The following is a 22168-nucleotide window of genomic DNA, read 5'->3' on the forward strand; positions in this document are numbered from 1 at the left end:
AAAATAAAGATATGCCATATTTGCATTCCGCATTAGACACAATTTTGCCCCAAAATGAGCGCAATTACACAAAACTAATTAAACAAATTTCGCACACCAGTAGTGTTAATACATCATGGAAAGAGAAGGCAAATATAAACAACCAGCTAATTAAAAATGTTATGATAGTAATTGCTCAAAGACACCATCATGTTAATAGCCTGTCGGCTGAAGATCCACGTGTTACTGTTCTGCTTTTGTTGAAATACGTTACACATGTACTGCCAGTTGATATAATTTATTAGTTAACTGTATTTGAAATACCAACAGAACTTTCATGAAAGAAACATAAAAAGGGTGTAGACGTGGTTAAGAAGCACGTGCACCGATCACTCAGATTGTCTGATATGCTCAATAACAATGCTCTGAAGCATCAGACGGAAACTCTCACTTTGATACAAAATAGAAGCCCATGTGACATCAGTGATTAAACAATTTCAGAGGCTAAGGACGACAATTGTGGCAGTTTTTATCCAAACTTTGGCAAACTATGGTGGGCAGACCTGAATGCGATTGTTCCAATTACAGCTCTGCTAAAGTGATTAAGTATTTGCAGATGTATTTCAAAATTACCTGGAATTTTAATAGTGATATTTATTTGTAATTCACAATCTTTAATCTGGCGATTCATAAAATGCAGTGTGGCCAATGTTGACTTGGTAGTGTGTTTGTGTGTATGTAATGGTCACAGAAATAAACATTCCCAAAACACACACCTGAATCAGCCCCGCAATCTGCAGAGAATGGCATACTCAAGCGCTAAAGGCCGTTAATTCCACTGTCGATAAAACTGTGTGGCAATTTATCGCTGTGCAGTATGTGCTAGTAGAACCCACGCTGCGACTTACAACATACCACCTTCAAAGCCGAATAACTCAAATGAAAACGGTTATAACTACAGATAACTAGTATTATCTCCATGGGAACATGGATTCCTCAGTGAGTGGATTATTTATGAGGCGGCCAAGGGAACTCCATACTCTGGCCTGGTAAGAAACTTGCAGAATTTAAACGCTGATGCCACTGTGGTCCATTAAAGTTAGAATAATTAGACATTAGCTTCCAATATTGTGCAAACTGTAGGTTATCACAAAAATAGGTTTATGAAACAAATATCGTTAGATGTGGTAGGTGTACCACACATAAATACCTAAAGGAATTTGAGTACGGGAAATACATCATGACATAAATAGCACACCTGTGGAGGACGCTTTCCACATTTTATTTACATTTTAAGACTAGCTTTAATCTCAGAATCATATAGCCATACACCTATTTTCATTTTTCGCTTCACTAAAACTTAAATGCATGGTTTATTTGAACAAAGACTGTAAACAAATGTTTGCCATTGTCTGTTACAAGTAACACACATGAGCTTATAACCAAAACAAAATAGACAAAAAAAAACACCTCCCCTTCCCCGGTTCATAAATACTAGTCATCAAAACAATCCAGACCTGACCAAATTTTTGACATCACTAGTAGTCGCTACCCACGCCTCGGCAAACAATATTCAACAATATGAGCAACAGTAGTCACTGTACCTGCTACATTAAACAATGAACATTTTAACTGCCGCTCATTTGCTAAGCAAGATGAATAAAGCATGCCGTTTGTACTCTTTTAAACATTTGAGAGCGGCTTTATCTCCAGTAATCGAGCTTCCATGTCATGCATTCTTCTTGTAAAACCAGGAATCCATTTTTAAGCTACTCCAGGCCCATGATAAAAAAAAGACTAAGTTCCTTGGTTATAAAGAAAAATAACTACTTCACTTGTTCTCCAATTTGTGCCTGAAAAACAGAAGGGACATATGCATCTCGATATACCAGTGGGATATTTTTACAATGTGCAGGCCACACACTCATGACAGTCAACCGAAATTCCTATAAATATGCGGGTGCTCTGCAATGTGAACTTTAATGATGACATCAATATGAGTAGAAGGTTGTTGTTTAAAGACAGAAGTTTGAAAATCAGCTAAAATTAATTGCTGTAACATTGTCCTTCCGGAGGTTGTGGAAGCTTCATGTTTTCTTTGGCCATCATTATACGCCGCAGCTCTTGAAGTACAACTTTAATGCTATAAGAATTTTGCCACTTCGCTAAAACTGGTATGCATCGGGAATCCACCTGTTAAAATGTCAAACAAATAAAAAGAAAAAGTGAATGTTTGGTGCGCAACATAGTACATAAGAGATTAACACGGATGTTATACACTTGGGTTCTTGCAGACAGTACCATGCTCCCAGTTACTTGTGATGTAAAACATGTTCTTTAAAGGGCTGCATGTTGGGGCCGCAATGAAAGTGATTGTACTACGTTAGCCTCTGCTGTCTTTAATTAAATCAAAATAATTCTCTCTGTATGTTAATTGGAGAATCGTATCCCCCCCCCTTTCCAAAGTCCAGCCATTACACAGCCCTCTTCTGGTAGGACCTAGAATGAATGAATATATAAGGATACTGGTAAAATGGAAACCTGTAGAACACGATCGCCAAACAAATCAAAAATTGACAAGCTTTTCCAAGTGCAAAGGGACTAACGCTAGGCCCAAGAAAGAATGATTCCACGCACTTCAGACAGTCTAAGCAATGAGTTCTTGAAGAGAGTGAAGGGGAATAGCAGCCAAGACTATAATCTCGAATTAGTTGCAAACATGTATATTTACTCTTTTCTTAGAAAGTGTAAAAGTAAGAATATTAGCGCTGGCTGCCCCAGGCAGGTGAAACTCTGGTCCAAATAATTTCCAAAAACGAGGAAAAAATGTTAACCACATTTAAAAAAAAATATTCAACAAAAATATAAAAACAAAAAGTGACAAGCGTTGCAAGACAATGGCACATGAAAACAGGTAAGGAAAAAACTGGGCAGAAGTAAGAAAGAGGAAATGGGTACAGGTTTGGGCAGTGGTACTAGTGTAAAGGAATGGGTAGAGATATGGATAGATTTATTTGGGCATATGCAGGAGTAGAGGTATTTGGCTTTAGGTAGAGCTATTTATACAGGGGGAAGAATAAGCGGTGGGGGAAAAAAGTATAGGGATGTTTTTTCCCCCACCGCTTATTCTTTTTTTCTTGTGCCATTGTCTTGCAACGCTTGTCACTTTTTGTTTTTAGATTTTTTTTGAATATTTTAATTTTATTTTTTTAAACGTGGGTAACATTTTTTCCTCGTTTTGGAAATTAATCGGACCGGAGTTTCACCTGCCTGGGGCAGCCAGGGCTAATATTCTTAATTTTAAACTTGAGAATGTATAATCCACATTTTGCTTTACTTTTGGAAACTTATATCTTTTATAAAGATAGGAACTTTCTAGGTCAGTTAGGTTATGGTGTAGTGGTTAGTTCAGAGTGAAATACTCCAATTCGAGGGGTTGTAATTTTGAAACATAAGCAATTTAAGGGGGTGATTAGTAGGACATCTTCAGATAAAAATGGCAGATAGGCTATAGCTTAGATAAAGGTTGAAATCATCAAATATATACTTTGTGTCCTGTATGGATCTAATAGGGATGACCCTACTGTCATTGATAGGGTTAATATGGAACTGTTGGGTTGGGAGGGAGAACGGGTAATAATGGGCGATTTTAATTGCATTATGTGTTATGATATTGACACTACTAGACGAGGCGCATTTCAGAGGATGCGCAAAACACGAGCTGCAGTTAGAGAATTAGGAAGAATACACGATACAAGAGACGCTTGGTGGGTGTTATATCCGGATGTTGCTGGATATACTTTTTACTCCGCTGCGCATACATTTTGTTCACGCATAGATATGGCCTGGGTATCGGATAGAATTTTGGAGTCAAGCTATATGGAGATTTTCCCAAGGGCGACATCCGACACAACCCAATCCTTCTTTCTTTTAAAATCAAGACAGATAAGCAGAGACCCTACCCGTTTTCATTCCCTAGAAGCTTACTTTCAGACTTGAATTTCATGGTAAAACTTAAGACACATTTGAAGGAATTCTTGGAAATTAATATTGGTTCAGCTTCACACATTGTGGTTTGGGACGCTTGCAAAGCAAGTATTAGAGGCTTCACACAACAATTTATATTGAGACAGAATATAGAACGGAAAAAAGAGACAGATAATACTATTGCTAATATACTTCAAGTAGAAAAAACAGTTGTCTGAAGCACTCTTACAGCGTTCGTCAGAGGCAGAAGCTCTGGGGTATACTTTAGTTGATCTGAATTCTGCTTTACAAAACACACTTAAAGAAAAAGCATTACTAAATTGAAAAACTATCATTTAACTCAATATGAGGGAGGCGAGAAAATAGGGAAAATATTAGCATAAAAAGTAGCAGATGAAAAGGCAAAAACTCTAATCAAGGTCATTAAAGGACCTAATAATACGATTTACAAAAATTCTCAGCAGATACTTGAACAATTTGCTAAATATTATAGGGACTTGTATACTCCAGAGAATCGACCATTATCTGATGATATTCATACATATCTGCAGACCACCCCTCTGAATCATATTGAGACTGAACAATTAGACAAACTAATTAGTGATATTTCACTGTCGGAAATTAAATTAGCTAGGTCTAGCTTCGGGGAAGGCAGACAGAGAGGATTCAATCCCTCTGGAGCTGTAAAGAATGCATTGAAGAGTTAGGCCCTTTACTTAGTATGGTAATTCCGTATATTGGGGCTGGGGTGAAAGCTCCTAGCTCATGGAACGTCACGCAGATTGTATTTTTCTTTAAAAAAAATAAACCAGCGGACGAATGTGGGTCATATAGACCCATATCTCTTATTAATACTGATGCAAAAATATTTGCTAAAATACTCGCAACTCGTCTGGCACCGATAATGCCTGATTTGGTGGCTCCTCAACAGCACAGGTTTATTCTAGGGAGGGACACTAGGACCCACGTAAATACTGCAGTGGTAGCATTTGATGTGGCCAGGAGTAAGTCAACCCCACTCGGTATGCTATTGCTAGATGTCAAAAAAGCATTTGACCGAGTGGGGTGGGACTATCTCTGGGCTACATTACTAATATTTGGGATAAAAGGACAGTTCTTACAAAGGGTACAAGCCATTTATGACCATCCCAGTGCGAAAATTAGGTACGCTGGGTCACAATCTACAATATTTCCTATATTACGGGGCACTCGCCAAAGATGCCCTCTGTCACCTTTATTATTTGCTTTGTCTATGGAACCATTTTTAGTTTCCTTACAGAACCAATCATGTATAACCCCTTTTGTTTCAGACTTGAACTCACTTAAAATAACGGTATATGCCGATGATATCGTTGTCTATTCGGTGGATGCAGGAGATGCTATGAAAGGGATAATATTAGAGCCAAGACGATTTGGGGCAATCTCAGGCTATAGATTGAACACGAATAAAACTCAAGTAGTGGTGAATTATAAACCATCAACGCTGATACAAGGAGTCTTCAGCACAGCTACTTACTTGGGGGTAAACTTTCAGCTAATCTAGAAGAGATAGTCGCATTAAATTATGAAACATTATTGAAAGAGACAGTTATTTCATTAAAAAAATGGCATAAGATTCCTTTGAGCATAAGTGGACGGATAAACTTAATTAAAATGAAGATCCTTCCTAAATTTCTTTCTTTATTTTTATTTATTTATAAAGTTTTATATAGCGCGAACTTGATCCCGAAGGATATCAGAGTGCTTTACAATTTGAGGCAAAGGTAACAAATCAGAACTTGTTTCGGTCCATTCCTATACGTATTAATAATTCATTTTTTAAACGCCTAGGTGGCATATTTAGCAGCATTATCTGGGGATATAGGAAAGCGCGTCGTACTATTGAAACTTCCATTTAACCAAGGAGGTCTTGATTTCCCAGATTTTAAATTATATTTTTGGTCAGCATTCCTTGGACGTATCCGTAATTTAGTAAGCTTAGGCAATAACCGCTTTTATTATGTATTTATGTTAGGAGAAGAAACTAAGATGTTTCTATATAGAAATAATGACCACAATTATCACAAACAAGTAAAATTTAAGACTGCACGTGATATAGTATTTATTTGGCGGGCTATTCTTAATAAATATAAAATCTCGATTTATCACCCCAAATTTCCCTTATGCGATAATCCAGCTCTTTCGGGAATATTTCACGAGGGAGGCGGGAAACGATGGGCTAATCTGGGTATTAAAAATTTAGGGGACTCATACAATTCCAATGTTTTTTTTAACATTTGATAGACTGAAGCTCATATATGATTTGGCAGAGAATATGCAACTGAAGTATTACCAGATCCGTGACTATTTCGTATGAAATATGAAGCTTATGGTAGTACTGGACTCTAATATAGGGGATTGTATGTATTGAATGGAGAATAAATCCCTGATTAGCATTGGATACAAAAGTTTTAACTCTCTTAAGGATAGTGATTGTGGAAGAATAGCTGTACGATGGAGACAGAAAATGGGGTCTAATATATCTGCCAATACGGTTTCGTCTGCACTTAGCGGGATCTGCAAAGTGGTGCACTCGTATAATCTGAGATTACAGCACTATAGAACTACCTGCTTTCTATATTACACTCCTGAACGAATATCCAAGTGGGCATTAAATACGATTACTAGTGATCGGACTAAGTGTCCGAAATGTGATCTGGTGGCAGCTGATCTACAACTTATGTTTTTTTTCTGCTCAACATTGGGAGAATTTTAGCAGGGGGTGGTTAAAGTTCTATCTCAAAAACTGGATAGACCCATTTCTTTTACAGTAGTGGATGTACTAATGGGGGGACAGAACAGAGACTAACCAGAAGGATTTAATAACTATCTTACTGGCTTGCGCTAGATTAACTATAGCCCGGGCTAGGATCTCACGAAGCCCACCGGCGGTGATGGATTGGTAGGGTTTGGTTGAAGAAATACATAATATGGAGTTTTTACTTGCTAAAGCTAGGGGGGCTCAATCACTTTGTAAAGTGGAAAAAATCTGGGGAAAATGTATGTAAAGATCAGCCTTATTCTGTATTATTTTGTATTATTTTTCTGTGTTATCTTCTCCCTTGCTTTTGGATACTAAGAGATTGTATTATTACATATTATATAGTAATTATTGTTAATTTTTGTTTATGATAATGACCTCATGTTAATACATTTTTTTTTAAGGGATGGTTAAGGGTATTGTGGCATAAGCAATTTAGAGTTAATGGCAAATAGGTGAATGCAAACATAATAGGGGGTAAAGATAGTAGTAAGAAAAAGGGCACTGACATGGGCAGAGCTAGGATACAGAGATGGGTAGAAACTTTTTGCTTATAGGTAGGTGAAGAGAAACAAAAATATCGGGTAGAAATGCTATAAGCAGGGCTTGTGTATGTATAGCCATGGGTAGAGGTACTAGGGAACAGACATGGGTAGCAGCACTACTTAGATAAACAATGGTATTGGTAGAAGTGTTATACACAGGAGTAGAGGTATTAGGGTATTGGTAGAGGTAATAGGGTAGTGTTCACTATGTTATAGGGTGAGCCACTGGAATTATGAGCTTTTGCTTCTGCTTGTTTTCTCCACAAACAAGCCTGCCGCATTGGCCACATAATCCATCGTCTACTGCATAAAGTGTAGATAATAATAAAAAAAGTGTTTCTACCTCTAATTTATCAGAAGTTACTAAAACGGAGTGACATGTATTGCTGTGCAATAGAAGGCCAGTTGCAAAGATTGGACTAGTCACCTTTCGGGTGTTTATTGCTGTATTTCGGTGTTTAGGTAGTACCAACGAGGTAAAACATTTTCCCAGACAGTGTTGAAATGAGTACAAATGACCAAATAATGACATAATACCATCACTAAATATGCAGCACGTTTTTTCTTTTCTAGCTCAAACATTTAGTCAACCTTACCACATAATTTGGTTCAACAGGCAAAGGCTGAAGTACCAGTGTGTGGTCACGAGTAGAAGTAAAACGGTACAGACAAAGTAAATATTAGTCGAGTGGTGGGTCAACATACCCCGGCATTGAGCCATATCCCCGCTCCAGGAAAGGTAATAGTCTTTCTGTCCCAATGGGTGGGAATTAGGAGGTTTGAGGGGGGTGGATAGGCTGTGTGGGCTGCATTCACCCTTCTTTGTTATGTAAGAAAAAAAGTTACTTACCTGTAACTTCAGTTATTCAGTATTGGTATCTTTCATAGATTCAAAGGGATTTGGAGCACCCTGCTGACACGTCACAGCTGAATTACCTCATGCATCATGGTCGATGTGGTTCAGCGTTACTCGCTTCACACACAGTTCTCACAGTTTGTTGGCCAGTGCCAGTACCAGTATTCTTTTCAAGTGTATCCCCAGACACGAGTTTCTAGATTCCTCTCATCAGTGGGGAAAATGTTCATAGGTCGCTGGACGTGCTGCCGCAGTTTCCTCAGGGTTAGTGACACTCTCAGCGCGCAGGTGCTCACAGAGCTCGTCAGCTCACGGCCCATACATTCACAGGCTTAGAATCATCCCCGCCGACTAGATGGGAGTCCCGCGGTATAATAGAGCAAATACATAATAGTCATAAAAACATTATACGATAGGCTGCTATGGACAGCAAAGTCACTACATTAGCCGATCTTAGTCCTTTTGTAAAAAGAACCAAATTTAGAAACCAGTCAATCAGGCTGCAGCACCCACCTAGAACCTTCCACAGAGAGGCAAACCCTTAGATTTTCTACCGCACGTCGTGTGACAGGGAGTCCCTCTGAGCTCTGCTCAGTTTCTTCTTCACCTTTGGTTGAAATTTTTGAGTAACTATGTCTAATTCTTCTAAGATAGGCTAATGTAGTGACTTTGCTGTCCATAGTAGCCTATTGTATAATGATTTTTATGACTATTATGTACATGTTTTATTATACCGCGAGACTCCCACCTATTAGTCGGGGATGATTCTAAGAATGTGATTCTATGAAAGATACTCCAATACTGGATAAAAATAATTCACTGGGGTCCCCCTTCCCCCCAAGCAGCAGATTGGCAGTAAAGATCTCCTTTATGCCTCCCCTGGATGTAGATGAAAGACTTGCGATTGGGGGAGGAGGGGAGCCCTAGTTCATTACCAGGGATGCCACTCCCCCTTTCAAAAACAACTCCCTGGGTAGGCTATCAGACACTCCCAGTGACAAATTGGAGGTAATGGCCTCTTATCTGCCAGAGTGAAGGTAGAAAGATTTTTTTGCCTCAGGGGAGCACTAACCCATTGCCAGGGGGTGCCTCCCCTCTCCAAGTGTAATCCCTAGTGTGTAGTGGTGTAATCCTGCTACAGCTGCCCCCACCCCTTCTCCCCTTTTCACTATCAAGAATAACTCACTGGGGTCGATTGGACTTTCCGATTGGAGGTAATTTTCTTTTATCTCTTTGGGATTGGTTGGGGGGGTGGGGGGGGAGGGGGTGTTGCTCAGTCTGATTCCTAAGTGGGCCACCACACCACTTTTTGAAATAAAAAATAAATTCCTGGTTGGTGTCTAGTGGGCTTACGGTCTATGAAGATAAATAGCCTTTGTCATGTTGTATCTGGGAACTATGTCCTGATGGGAGCCCAAAAATTCTATGTAATTAAATTCTATGTAATTTAGATGTTGTAAGGTATGTTTTATCTGGATAATTAAATTGTACTAATTGAAATCTGCGGATTCTGGATACTTTCGCTACCAAGGCTGTCATCCTTTGCCATTAATCATCTTCAAGGGCACCCCCAATGTCCTCCACCCACTATCCTCACACATTTGTGAGCAGCCTATTAATGTACTCCTGTACGTGGTGTACAGGCCTGATCCATTTTGTTTTCTTCATCCAACTTCAAAGTGCTTGTACCTTGTTGGGCTGTGTCAACTGGCAACCACCCCCGTCCAGCCTAGCTGCACAAGTCGGTAATAGAATAGAAATCGTCCAGGAGGTATTCAGTAACCTCCACGTATTTCTCACAAAGATACCACCAAATAATCCTTAATGAAAATATTATCCGACTGGACAGAGCTCTAGGAAATGGAGAATGCACTTTAGAACTGCTTTCACTAAAATCCATCATAAAATGATCCAAACAGCACAGAAGAAAATACCAGTTTCTTGAGAACCAAGTAAAAAGTATGAACTGAAATTCCAGCATGAATTGCCAAGTATCAATTAAACATCACTCATGACAATCGACTATGCGGTTCCGTATGAATCAATTGCTGCTAATCATTTTTGCTAGTGCACAGAGAGTAAACACATTCTGTGGCGCACTATAAGAAACTCAAGCATATAAAGTCTGGTTTCTAGTGTTTAATTGAAGAAAGAAATTAACATTTTATTGTTTTAGGGAACTGAATCAGGAGAAGCTCCTAGCTTATTCTCGCCACATCTAAGCCTACAAAATAAATGTATTTTTACAGAGTACTTTTGTCTAGACTGAAGTCATAAATGTATTCAAAGAATGTTTGTAATTAATCGAATATAACCTGGCAAGATGTTTTACCTTGTTACACCAAATAAACTATTTACAAAAACAATTCAAAGACACCAACGAAACTTGTGTGCATTGCTACTATTTTGAGAAGTTCAAGACTTAAAAGGTAAATAAAAGATTATACATTTTTGCGTAGTTAGTGGATGTGGAAAGCAGATTGCTTAATCTTTCGCGTAAACCGCAATCAAACAGAAGGTAACGTTCCTTAACTGAATGTACTAGACTTCACTTCCCTGAAGGATTCTAAAGGCTAACCTTTTTGTGGCGATATTAGTGTGCAAAGCCAGTTGCAAAGAGGGATCATAATAATGCTTCCCAATGGAAGTTCAGACTCCTTTTTGGAGGCCAGTCAAAGTCCTGACAATAAACAAAAGTAAAGGGGGAGATGGGAGTGTTGCATATTCAATCTATTGTTACATGGGAAAAAGGAGTTGCAAGTAAGCATTATATTTCACTGGATAAGGATGGACTGCAAATTCTGAAGAGGTTCTACAATGTTGCTTGTCATACCTGAGCATCTGAAGTGCCAGAATCCATGCAAATAGCATGCAGAAAATATATGACCTGCCATCCAGGTAGCTGCATTAACATATCTTGTTAAAAGAACCTTTCCTGAACAGAGCTAATGTGGCAACTATTCCCCAAGTAAAAGGTGCGCCCATCTTATCTGGTCAGCACCCATTAACTGCATAGTAAGCAAATGATGTAAATCACAACCCATGCAAGATTACAGACTGTCCTTTCAATGTTATATTTCAGGGTCCTCTATGCAACCAAAGTACGGAGAACTGCAAGTGCGGTTAAGACACAGGCAAACACTGAGCAAGAAATTACCAAATTTAGGTGAAATTTAGTGTGCATCTATGTTAATTCAAGGAAGACAGCTGCTTTTGAGGTCTGCTGAAAAACACTGAGAATGATGAAAATGCAAAGAATGGTCATGTCTGTGGAATCCTTAAATAACTCTTAACCTGCTCATCAGGCTAAATGTAATTGAATCTCATTGACTGCCCAGTTTTCCTTTGACTAAGTCATCAGAGAAATATACTTCATCCTATGCAACACTGCAGAAGAAAACAGTAGAGCCAGCCAAAATGGTGACCGGGATTCAAGGCCGAGAGGGAAAGAATAGGACACCGTTTCAAAAAGCAGCTGGGAATTATTAGAAAGTGGTGCTAAACTCATTGGCCCAAACTTCAGTAAATGTAAGCAGTGGTTGCTCATTGACGTCGGCATTAAAGATCCGCCATCTATTTTCTCCTCCAAGTTACAAATTGGTTAATTTTTTTATACAACAGATTTTACCGGGTTTTTGCCAATAACAAGACTCATCAGGATCACATACACACACATTATTCCTCAGGATAAGTTGTGTTTCTGTATTCTTATAAAAAGAAAAAAACAAGTAAAACATGGTAAACAAACACGTGCACAGTAAGCCCGACACCCCGCCCACCCCTACAGTCTAAGATTCTAAGCAGTTGTGGTCCAAAAGGCCCTTGTAGCAGCATGTGTATCCTGGCCATATTGTCAGATTTTTGCATCCAATTGTTGCTCAGCAGTGCGTACAGGCTCTAGAACCAATCCCCGGTAATCGGCCCATCTTTGCCACATCTTGGAATGTTTTTGAGGGCATTCCTGGCCTGGAATACCGCAACCTCAAGCCCCATACAAAATTCCATCTCCTGCTTCCAAATCCCTAAAACGCGCCGGCTCTTCCACCTTCCATTGTCGTGCAATGTCTTTTTGCTAACGTGAGACCGAAGAATAAAAAGTGACATATCGGTTTCCGCCTATGCCATCAGTGCTGTGAAGGAGGAGCAATTTTGGGGTAAGTGGGACGTCCAATGCCAGCACCTCTGCCAAGCAGGACACTAACCCCTAATGGGTCAGCCTACTACTATCCCACACCGTGTGGAGAAATGTACCTTCTGTAGCCTCGCATCGCAAACATGTAGGAGAGTCTATAAGGAACATGCGCCACAGAAGGCTTCTAGCAAAATATGCCCTGAGAAGATATTTAAATTGAATCAACCTTGACCAGGAAGATATCGCCGCATTGCATGGGGACTAAAGTGCTTCCACCCAGTCATCATTGTCTAGGTCACCTAAATCTGCTTGCCATGCCGTCCGAAGGGCAGACAGCGTAGTGGAGCTATTAGTAACTAGAGTCTGAAAGAGCTGGGAGGTCTTGTGACTGTTTAAGTCCACCATCAGGAGCTTACCCTCTAGCGGGTTGAAGTCTGGGAGGTCTGTGAGGGTATGAAGGGACAGAAAAAGAACACTTTTATTGAATTGGCTACAATGCATCGTGAATACAGACTGAAGTTCTTTGAATGATTTAAGTGTAAGGCCCCACATAATCTCACCTAGGGTAGAGATCCCTAGACAACCCCACGCCTGAAAGCCCCACAACCCTTCCACCTGGTAGGAAGGTACCCTCCACAGCGGCATCTCTCTCTTCAAATGCTGCCTCCAACCCAGTTTATGGAGGGATTGCCCCCATGCCTGCATCGCTGATCGAGTTGCATGGGGAAGGGCGCTAACATTCAATCTTCTATAAGGACGCCTCTCCCATCACCCACCACTCCACAGCATAGGCAGGGTCGTCCCATGATCTGCATCATCAGTCGTTAGTACCTGCATGTGAGATGCGGTTTAGTTCGACTTAACATCCGCTGTAGCAATGCTGCCACAAACAGTTGATTGAAAGTAGGTTCGGAGGGCCACACGGGAGGCCTCTTCACCCCACAGGAACTGACCCAATTTTGCATTCATCTTTCTGAACCATGCAGGAGGAACAAGATATGGAAAATGCAGTTGCTGATACAAGAGACGGGAAGTGAGACCATCTTAAAAATGGCTGATCTGCCAAATAGGGACAAAGGTAACAGACCAGGACTTGAACTCCATCCTAAGCCACCCGAGCAAAGGGGCCTGATAACGGTCCCACGAGACTGCTGGGACAGGTACCAAGTACACCCCTAGATACTGAAACCAGTCAAATGCGATGGATAACCCAGTCAATCAAGCCACATCGGCCGGCAACACCCTAAAGGGGCAACTGCATGGATTTGCCCACATTCATGTATAACCCAGAGGTCTCGCCAAATATTTGCATAATACCAAAAATACGGGGTCCTGAAGCCGTGGGGTCTGTCAAAAGAACAGGACGTCATCCGCGTATAGGGCTATTCTGTCTGGCAAGCAGAGGAACCACTGCAGCCAGCCGCTCCACAGCCAGGGCGAACAACAGAAGGGACAGTGGGCAGCCCTGTCTGGTGCCCCGCCCAACAGGGAATGGAGTAGAAACCGCCCCCCCCCCCCCACAAACCGAAGCCGCCAAGTCTGTATATAATAACCGGACATATGACAGAAATTTGGCCCCAGGTTGAGGCGCTGGAGGAGCGTCAGATATTTCCAACTTAGTCGTCAAGTTTGATTGATGTCCACCAATAAAAGCGCCTCAGGTTGGCCCAAACAATGTGCAAGGGCCATGTCTTTATGTGCACGGCATACATTATGATGAGTGACGTGATGAGGCATAACCCTGCTTGATCTGGCTGTACCAGATCCGGCATATGTGCTATCAATCTATTTGCTAGGGCATTCCGAGGAGTTTGACCTCAATGTTTCTTAGAGATATTGGGCGATAAGAAGAATGGTCTTCGGAAACACAACAATCTCAGCTTGTCGCCAGTCTGGGGGCATATGCAACTCCTTGAGTGCAGCCTGAAACGCCTGCAGCAAGTGCGACCCAACTTGCGGCCTATAAGCTCTTAAGAATTCACTCGAGAACCCATTGGGACCAGGGGCTCTCCCAGGACGCAACTCTGCCAGGGCCGCAGTCAATTCCTCCACTTTAAATGGCTCATCCAGCTGCTCCCTGGCAGATGCAGAAATGGATTTAGGGGGTGGGGCAGCTATGAAGTCATCAATTTGGGCGGCTGTCACGACCTCTCTCTTGGCACAAAGAGCTTCATAGTACCCCGCAAAATTTCAAGTCACGCGTCAGGACCAGAGAGCATACCACCGCATCTTTCATGAAAGTTTAAGACCAGAGTAATCGGCAGGGACGCTTGGTAGAGCCTTTGTAACATTATACTGCATGTGTCACCCCATTAATATATACAATTTTGGGAAGCCGCCTGGCACACTTTGCTTACTCCAAGAGCACCCACTGATAAATTTGTTAGGCCAAGCCCAGCTGTTTCTGTGCCACTCACCTCCCCCACGCCACTGTTATGCTCTTCGAGAACGAGCAGCTGCGCCTCCAACCGGAACAGTTCCTGGGATCTATGCTCGGCGGTGCAGAAGCGGATATCCGCGCCTCTAAGGGTGGGTTTCATTGCTTTCCACAAAACAATTTTGGCAGAGGCAGACTCAAGGTTGCGGGAAAGGTACTCCACTACGGCACGGTGCATGTGCGCCTTATATAGCAGGTTTCTCAAGTGCCAGGGTGACAATCATCACCTGAAGGGGGGGTGCAGCGGACCCATGTGAAGCCACAATGCCACTGGGGAATTATCCCACAGTCCTCTCTGCAGTATGCCTACCCCTGATACTCTAAGTAGGAGACAAGCAGGCACCAGCAGATGATTTAGACGGGAGATGGAGCCATGAATCATAGAGTAATAGGTATACCCCGCTTCCACAGTCTGATACGCCCGCCATGTATCTGTCCATCCCACAGCACCCCACCAATGACTGCTAAAACTTTATAAATAAATAAACCTGGACTGTAGTATATCCACACCACCCCCATCCGCTCGCCATCTGTCTCTCTACGGGGACATGAAGTCATTTCATTCGCCGCCAATTACAGCCAGGCTATCCGGCAATTCTCCTCAAAGGCCTATGATGTGGTCTACTAATGACTAACCAGGCGGCGGGGATGGCATGAATACTTCCGACGACTAGGGACTCCCCATAAATTGTACCGGCCATAAAGACATATCTACCGTGTCTTGAGGGACTGAAGGGGGGGCCCTGTTATGGATGAGAATGACATCAGCTCATAATCCCCTTACAAAACCGGAATGGAACGCGTGTGAACCCAAATTGAGCCAAACACAGGACCCTGGACCCAAGAAGGTGTGTATCCTGCAAGAGAAGAATGTCAGCTTGCAGTCTTTTGGCCTGCCGGAGAACAGCGCCATGTTTAACCTAGTCTAAAACACTGTGGACATTCCATGTTATAACTCGAAGCTGCCTCATGGGACTGCCAGGGTCTCCGGTAAACCAATTACAGACGGGGTTACGGGTAGGTGTGTACCAGCCTGTGCATTACAAACTTTAACAAGACCCATAAACAAATCCCCCCGTTCCCCACCTCAATACCTCACAATGGTGGAAGTATCAGTCACGGAGAGTACTCACAATTTCTGATATGCGCAAACAACTACTGCTTCTAAATTCTATATTTTGTTCCCATTTCGGAACTATATAGGTGAACTTGATATCTATTTTTCCCTATTTATATTTTACCTAATGAATTGCTATATACCCGGTACACAATGAAAAAACATTGCAAGGCGCTGATCAGTTATTGGCTCTGGGTACTCGGGGTCTTGTTAAACCTAAAAGTCCTATATATATCCCTACAACCAGATGGGTCCAGCGGACGCAACACAATATTGCTTTAAAAAAATCTGCCTTACTTAGAAGCTACAGGTGAAAACGCTGGCACAAATGGCTGTTATTTTCAACTCAATTTCAACATGTATTTTATTTCAACTGTTAAGTTTCTATAGGAAAACCTGAAGGATCTACACAAATGAACCCTTGCTGAATTCAGAATTCTGCGACCTTTACGGAATGTATACCTTTCCAAGATCCATTATTGCTTTCACACCCATTTCTACCACTAACTGAAAGGAGGTTAAAAGCACGAAAAATAGCCTATTTCCCAGTAAAATGCCAAAACTATGTAGAAAATGTTGGTTTTCTGACAAGCCTGTTCTTGAAAGCTGGGAACATGGTGACTTTAGCACCACAAACCCTTTGTTGAAACCATTTCGGGTGGGGAAAAAACAGAGCTTTCTTCTACAGTACTTTTTCCCATTTTACCCAAAAAACACAACATTTAGCTGTATTTTGGCTACTTTCTCGGTCTCCTCCAGGGAAATCTACAAACCCTGGGTAACTTTAGAATCCTCGGGATGTTGAAAGAAAATAACACAAATTTGATGAGGATACCTTATGTGGACAAAAAGTTACAGGGACCTAGGTGCGAACTACCCTAAATAGACCAACAAAAACACACTTTGCACAGAGGGTGAAAAGGCCGAGCAGGGAAGGGGTTAAGGCCTTCATCTCGGGTTCAGCGAGACCTTGCCTGGCAATTCAGAAGCTTACCTCTCATAGATCAGCAGGGGAACTGGGCTTGCCTTCTGTGGACTATTGTCTAGCACTACATTTGGCACAAATGGTGTACATGCACACCCGGGTCCAAGACCCCCGTTATGGGTCGCGATCGAACGTAGACTCCAGGAAGACTCTTTGGGACTACAGGCCCTCTATCTTCCTGGCCTCACCGCAGCCAGGTCTTCCAACCCCATGCTGAAAGCCATGTACGCCGCCTGTGTGCAAACTCACAAGCTCTTTTCAGGGCATGTACAGCTCTCCTCTAGAACAATACTGGTATCCGCATAGGAGAGCCATGCTTTTTCTGGGCCCCTGGTGCAGTGCTGTGATCTTGACTCCTACACACCTGATCTCCGGCAGCGAACTCAAGTTTTTTGATATGCTACAAGACGAATTTGTCCTGTTGCATACGCAACAGTGGCGCTATACACAACTATGTAATTGCCTGCTGAGCAAACTGTGTCCCCAACCCTGGATCATCCCTTGTTCCCCGGTGCTCTCTCACCTTGATATGCGGGTCAGTTTAAAGGCCTGATGCCTGTATTCTTTAATCTATTGATCGGGAACCTCTACTCCCAGCCAAAATTGGCTAGCGTCAAGACAATCTGGCAGGCTCGCTTGCAGTTGGACTATGATGAGGAAGATTGAGCAAGACTTTTGGAAGCCTTGTATCTGGGTGTGCAGGAGGCAGGAATGAAGCTCAGTCTTTTTAAGATCCTTCTGGGCTGACACTGGACACTAGCACAGCTTCAGGTAGCTCCCTCACTCGGCAAGCTGGCAATGCGATCACGTGCCCTGTGATATTGTTCATATCTTACTGAACTGTTTCGCCATTTGCCCATTCTGGACAGCAGTGGAGTCTACACTCCAGTAATTTATGGATTTGCCCTTGCCACTTCCGTATCCTCTAATTCTAGTCCATGACTTAGCGGATCTTTCTGAGCTGACCAGCCATGCCCATTGTTTGCTCGTCACTGCCCTGACAGCTGCCAAGATCTGTATTCTGCGACACTGGTGTTCTCCACAATTGCTGTCGCACGAGGAAAGGCTCGCAGAGATGTATAAAACTGCTTCCTACAAAAAGGTCATTTACAATTTAATGGAAAGAGAAGATTATTTTTCTGGTCACATGGTTGCCTTTTCTCTAGGATGCCCCCCTCCCCCAATTTGCATTGAATCTTGATTCTTCCTTATTACTATCATTGCACCTCTTCCCTTCACCGCATTACTATACTTGGGCTTCGCCTGACAGGCCTTTTCATCCATACTTTGTAGTTTTGTCTTCCCTCCCTTTTCTTTCTGTCCTTCCTTCCTCCCTTTACTTTCCCCATTATCTTATTTTCATACCTTTCTTTTCTCCTTTTCTTATACATTAGGATTGTTTGTTATTGGTGCATGTATCACAATCAACACTTTTATCTCAATATGGGTCCATGCTGGACTTGCAGATTGGTGTATTTCACTGTTATTGTTCAGTACTTAATGCACAAGTTACTTACCTTCGGTAACGAAATATCTGTAAGAAACAGTAGTTAGTGTTAGATTCCTTACCTTAGAATATCCCCAGGCGTCAGACTGGATCCGGAAAGTTTTGCGTAGCAGTACCCCTGCGCGTCGGTAGGCGTTGTCTGCGTCGTTGTCGCCGGGATGACAGAGTACTTAGACGCCGCCCTCGTGCGCTGACGTCAGTTCTTGTACATAGCTTTCCGCGCCAGGAACGCTGAGCCATCCCAGAGACCGACACTGGTGCTATAAAACTAGGGCCCTCAAAGGGAAATACCTCAACCCTAGATATCGGTCCGCAGAACGGGGGGGATGGGTGGGGCGGTAAGGAATCTAACACTAACTACTGTTTCTTACAGATATATCGTTACCGAAGGTAAGTAACTTGTGCATCTGAAAGAAACAGCTTAGTGTTAGTGCTTAGAATAGATACCCCAGCAATACCAACCCCGGTGGTGGGTCTGCGGACCAAGATCACACCATAAAGTCCTGGAGAACAGAACGGCCAAAAAAGCCATCTCTCCGGACTTGGCTGTCCAGGCAGTAGTGTCTAGCAAACGTGTGCAGCAAGGCCCACGTATATGCCTGACAGATGTCCTGCAAGGGGACTCCCCGCCGTGGCCCGAGTGGAATGGGCCCTCAGCCCAACAGGAGGCTCTTTTCTAGCCAATGAATAACAGACCTTGATGCACAACACGACCCACCGAGAGATGGTCCGTTTGTGCACCGCCCGTCCCTTCTTCACGCCCACGTAACCAACAAAGAGCTGGTTGTCCACCCAGAACTGGAGTGTGCGATCCAGGTAGAAGGAAATCGCACATTTTGGGTCCAGACGGTGGAGCCTCTCTTTCTCCTTAGAAGGATGCAGAGGCGGATAGAAGGTGGGCAAGGTGATGGACTGCCCGATGTGAAAGGCCGTCACTACTTTGGGCAGGAAAGAAGGACGAGTTTTTATAACAACTTTGTCCGGATGGACAGAAAGGAAAGGAGGCTTAGAGGAAAGAGCCTGAGCTCACTCACTCTCCTGGCAGAGGTGATGGCAACCAAGAATGCGGTCTTAAGAGTAAGAAGACGAAGAGGGCAATTGGGAAGTGGCTCGAAAGGAGCGCACATCAGAAATGTAAGAACAAGGTTCAAGTCCCACTGAGGCATCACGAAAGTAACAGGAGAGAACATGTGCGCGATGCCCTTCAAGAATCTATTAACAATAGGGAACTTGAAAAGAGAAGGCTGATCAGGAAGCCTCAAGAAGGCAGAAATAGCAGAGGTAGTCCTTAAGAGTGCCCAGAGCAGAGCCCTGCTGGGCAAGAGAAAGAAGGAAGAGGAGAACCTCTGAAAGGGGGGCAGAGAGAGGATCCACAGTCTTTGATGTGCACCATGCCACAAATTTGTTCGACCTGCAGGCGTTTACCGATTTTGTGGAGGGACGCCAGGCTGCCAGAATCACATCACATACTTCAGGAGGCAAGTCAAATGGCCTCAACTGCCGCCGCTCAATCTCCACGCATGGAGGTGGAGGCTGGACAGGTTCGGGTGGCGGACCGTCCCCTGCTGCTGCGACAGAAGATCCTCCTGAAGAGGCAGACGAATCGGAGGATCGACTGACATGCTGAGTAGCTCGGGATACTAGTATCTTCGTGCCCAGTCCGTAGCCACAAGGATGACTTTGGCCCGGTCGCGCCTAATCTTCTTCAGCACTCTGGGCAGAAGTGGTATAGGCTGAAAGGCATACAACAGACCGCAGCTCCACTGCCGACGAAAAGCGTCTCTGAGTGAGTGCCGCCTTGGAAATTCCAACGCGCAGAACTGATGACATTGCGCGTTCTCTTCGGTGGCAAATAGATCTAACCAAGGCTCTCCCCACTCCCGAAAGAGGCCTTGCGCCACGTCCGAGTTCAGACGCTATTCGTGATCCATCATGCACTGGCTGCTGAGTTCGTCCGCGCTGGCGTTCAGGGAACCTGCCAGGTGTTGAACCACCAGGGTGATGCCCTGGTGTACCAGCCATGCCCAAAGGCGCAGAGCCTCCTGACAAAGGGCCCACGACCCCACCCCGCCCTGTTTGTTGCAGTACCACATAGCGGTGGTGTTGTCCGTGAACACATGCACTCGACTTTCCCGGACAGAGGGAAGGAATGCTTTCAGAGCAAGCCGGATCGCCCGCAGCTCCAGAAGGTTGATATGGAGCCGAGACTCTGCCGGAGTCCAGAGGCCTCTGATCTCCCTCGTGGCCCCCCCATCCCCGGAGGGACGCATCTGTCACCACTACGTGCTCCGGTTGGGGAAGGGAGAGAGATCTGCCGCTGACCCAATCGCGGTTCGTGAGCCACCACTGCAACAGTTTCGTAGAGCCCTCCAAAATCCGGACGTAGTCGGACAGGTTGCCCTGATGCTGTGCCCACTGAAACTTCAGGTCCCACTGCAGAGCCTGCATCCGCCACCAGGCGGGATGCACCAGAAGGATGCAGGAGGCCATCGGCCCCAGGAGCCGCAGCGTCAACCTGACCGAGAGTCAGGATAAAGGCTGAAAGACCGGAATCAGAACCATGATCCTCCCGAACCCGCTGTTCGGGAGGATAAACCCGAAACTGCGCTGAGTCCAGAACCGCTCCGATGAAGAGGACCTTCTGAGAGGGACACAGGTGTGACTTCGGCACGTTGATGGAGAACCCCAGCGAGTGCAGGAGGTCGGCCGAAGTCTGGAGGTAAGAGACGACTGTTTGGGGTGAGCCCGTCTTCAACAACCAATCGTCGAGATAGGGGAAGACTGAAACCCCTAATCTGCACAGATGAGCTGCGACCACCGCCATCACTTTCATGAACACCCGTGGGGCGCTGGTAAGGCCAAGGGGAGCACGGTAAACTGAAAGTGCTCGTGGCCTACCGTGAACCACAGGTATCACCGGTGGGCCGGCAGGACGGGGATGTGGAAATACACATCCTGCAAGTCTAACGCTACCATCCAGTCTTCTGGTTCCAGGGCAGCTAGGACATGCGCCAAAGTCAGCATCTTGAACTTCTCCTTCCGGAGGAAGTCGTTGACGCTCCTTTGATCCAAGATAGGGCGTAGGCCCCCTTTGCCCTTCTTGCGTACCGGAAAGTAGTGGGGAAAGCGACCACATCCTACTTCTGGCCCAGGAACGCGCTTGGCGGCCCCCTTGGCCTAGAGGGCCGTAACTTCCTCCTGCAGCAGTTGCAAGTGATCCCCGACATGCGGTGGTGCTGCGGTACTGCGGTGGCATGGCTGGAGGGATCGCCTCTAAGGGGGGGGGGGGGGAGTAGCCCCTTCGGACGATTTGCAGCACCCACCTGTCCGATGTGATGGAGTGCCAGTGGAGGAGGTGATGGCGAACCCTGGCGTCGAATGGGCATGAAAACTCGGACTAGGAGGATTTTGAGGCAGATGCTGCGGGGGCGGGTGTGAAATGGCCTTGCCGGTGTCCCCCGGCACCGCCAAGGCAGTTACCACGTCCGCGTTGAGGTGAGGTGGGTTCTGAGCCTGTGGCTAGCTGGACGTGAGGGGGCGCCCTTCCTTGGCCACGAAAGGGACAAAATGCGGAAGTCTACTGGCGTTGGCCGAGGCCCAAGGACTTGGCCGTAGCCCTGGAGTCCTTAAAACGTTCCAGGGCGCTGTCCGCCTTGTTGCCAAAAAGGCGACGGCTATCAACGGGCATGTCCATAAGGGATGCTTGGATATCGCCCGAAAAGTTGGCGGACCTCAGCCTTGCGTGCCGGTGAACCGCCACCGTCGTTGCAATCGCCCTGCCTAGCGAGTCCGTGGTATCCAGTCCACACTGAATGGAATATCG

The 22168-nt window shown here is 44.4% G+C and overlaps 1 protein-coding gene across 2 annotated transcripts in view; it reads right to left on the reverse strand.

The window, feature by feature from the left end:
• Positions 1–261: 261 nt before the first annotated feature.
• UBE2V2 (ubiquitin conjugating enzyme E2 V2) overlaps positions 262–22168 on the reverse strand; it is a 163682-nt gene continuing 141775 nt past the window's right edge. For both annotated transcript variants that reach the window (XM_078687319.1, XM_078687320.1), the window contains exon 4: positions 262–2172. In XM_078687319.1, the coding sequence (XP_078543445.1) occupies positions 2026–2172 (147 nt within the window). In that variant the 3' untranslated portion in view covers positions 262–2025. The remainder of the gene's footprint in view (positions 2173–22168) is intronic.

The sequence above is a fragment of the Lissotriton helveticus genome, chromosome 4_1, assembly GCF_964261635.1.
Source record: "Lissotriton helveticus chromosome 4_1, aLisHel1.1, whole genome shotgun sequence".
In the NCBI taxonomy this organism is placed as follows: Eukaryota; Metazoa; Chordata; class Amphibia; order Caudata; family Salamandridae; genus Lissotriton; species Lissotriton helveticus.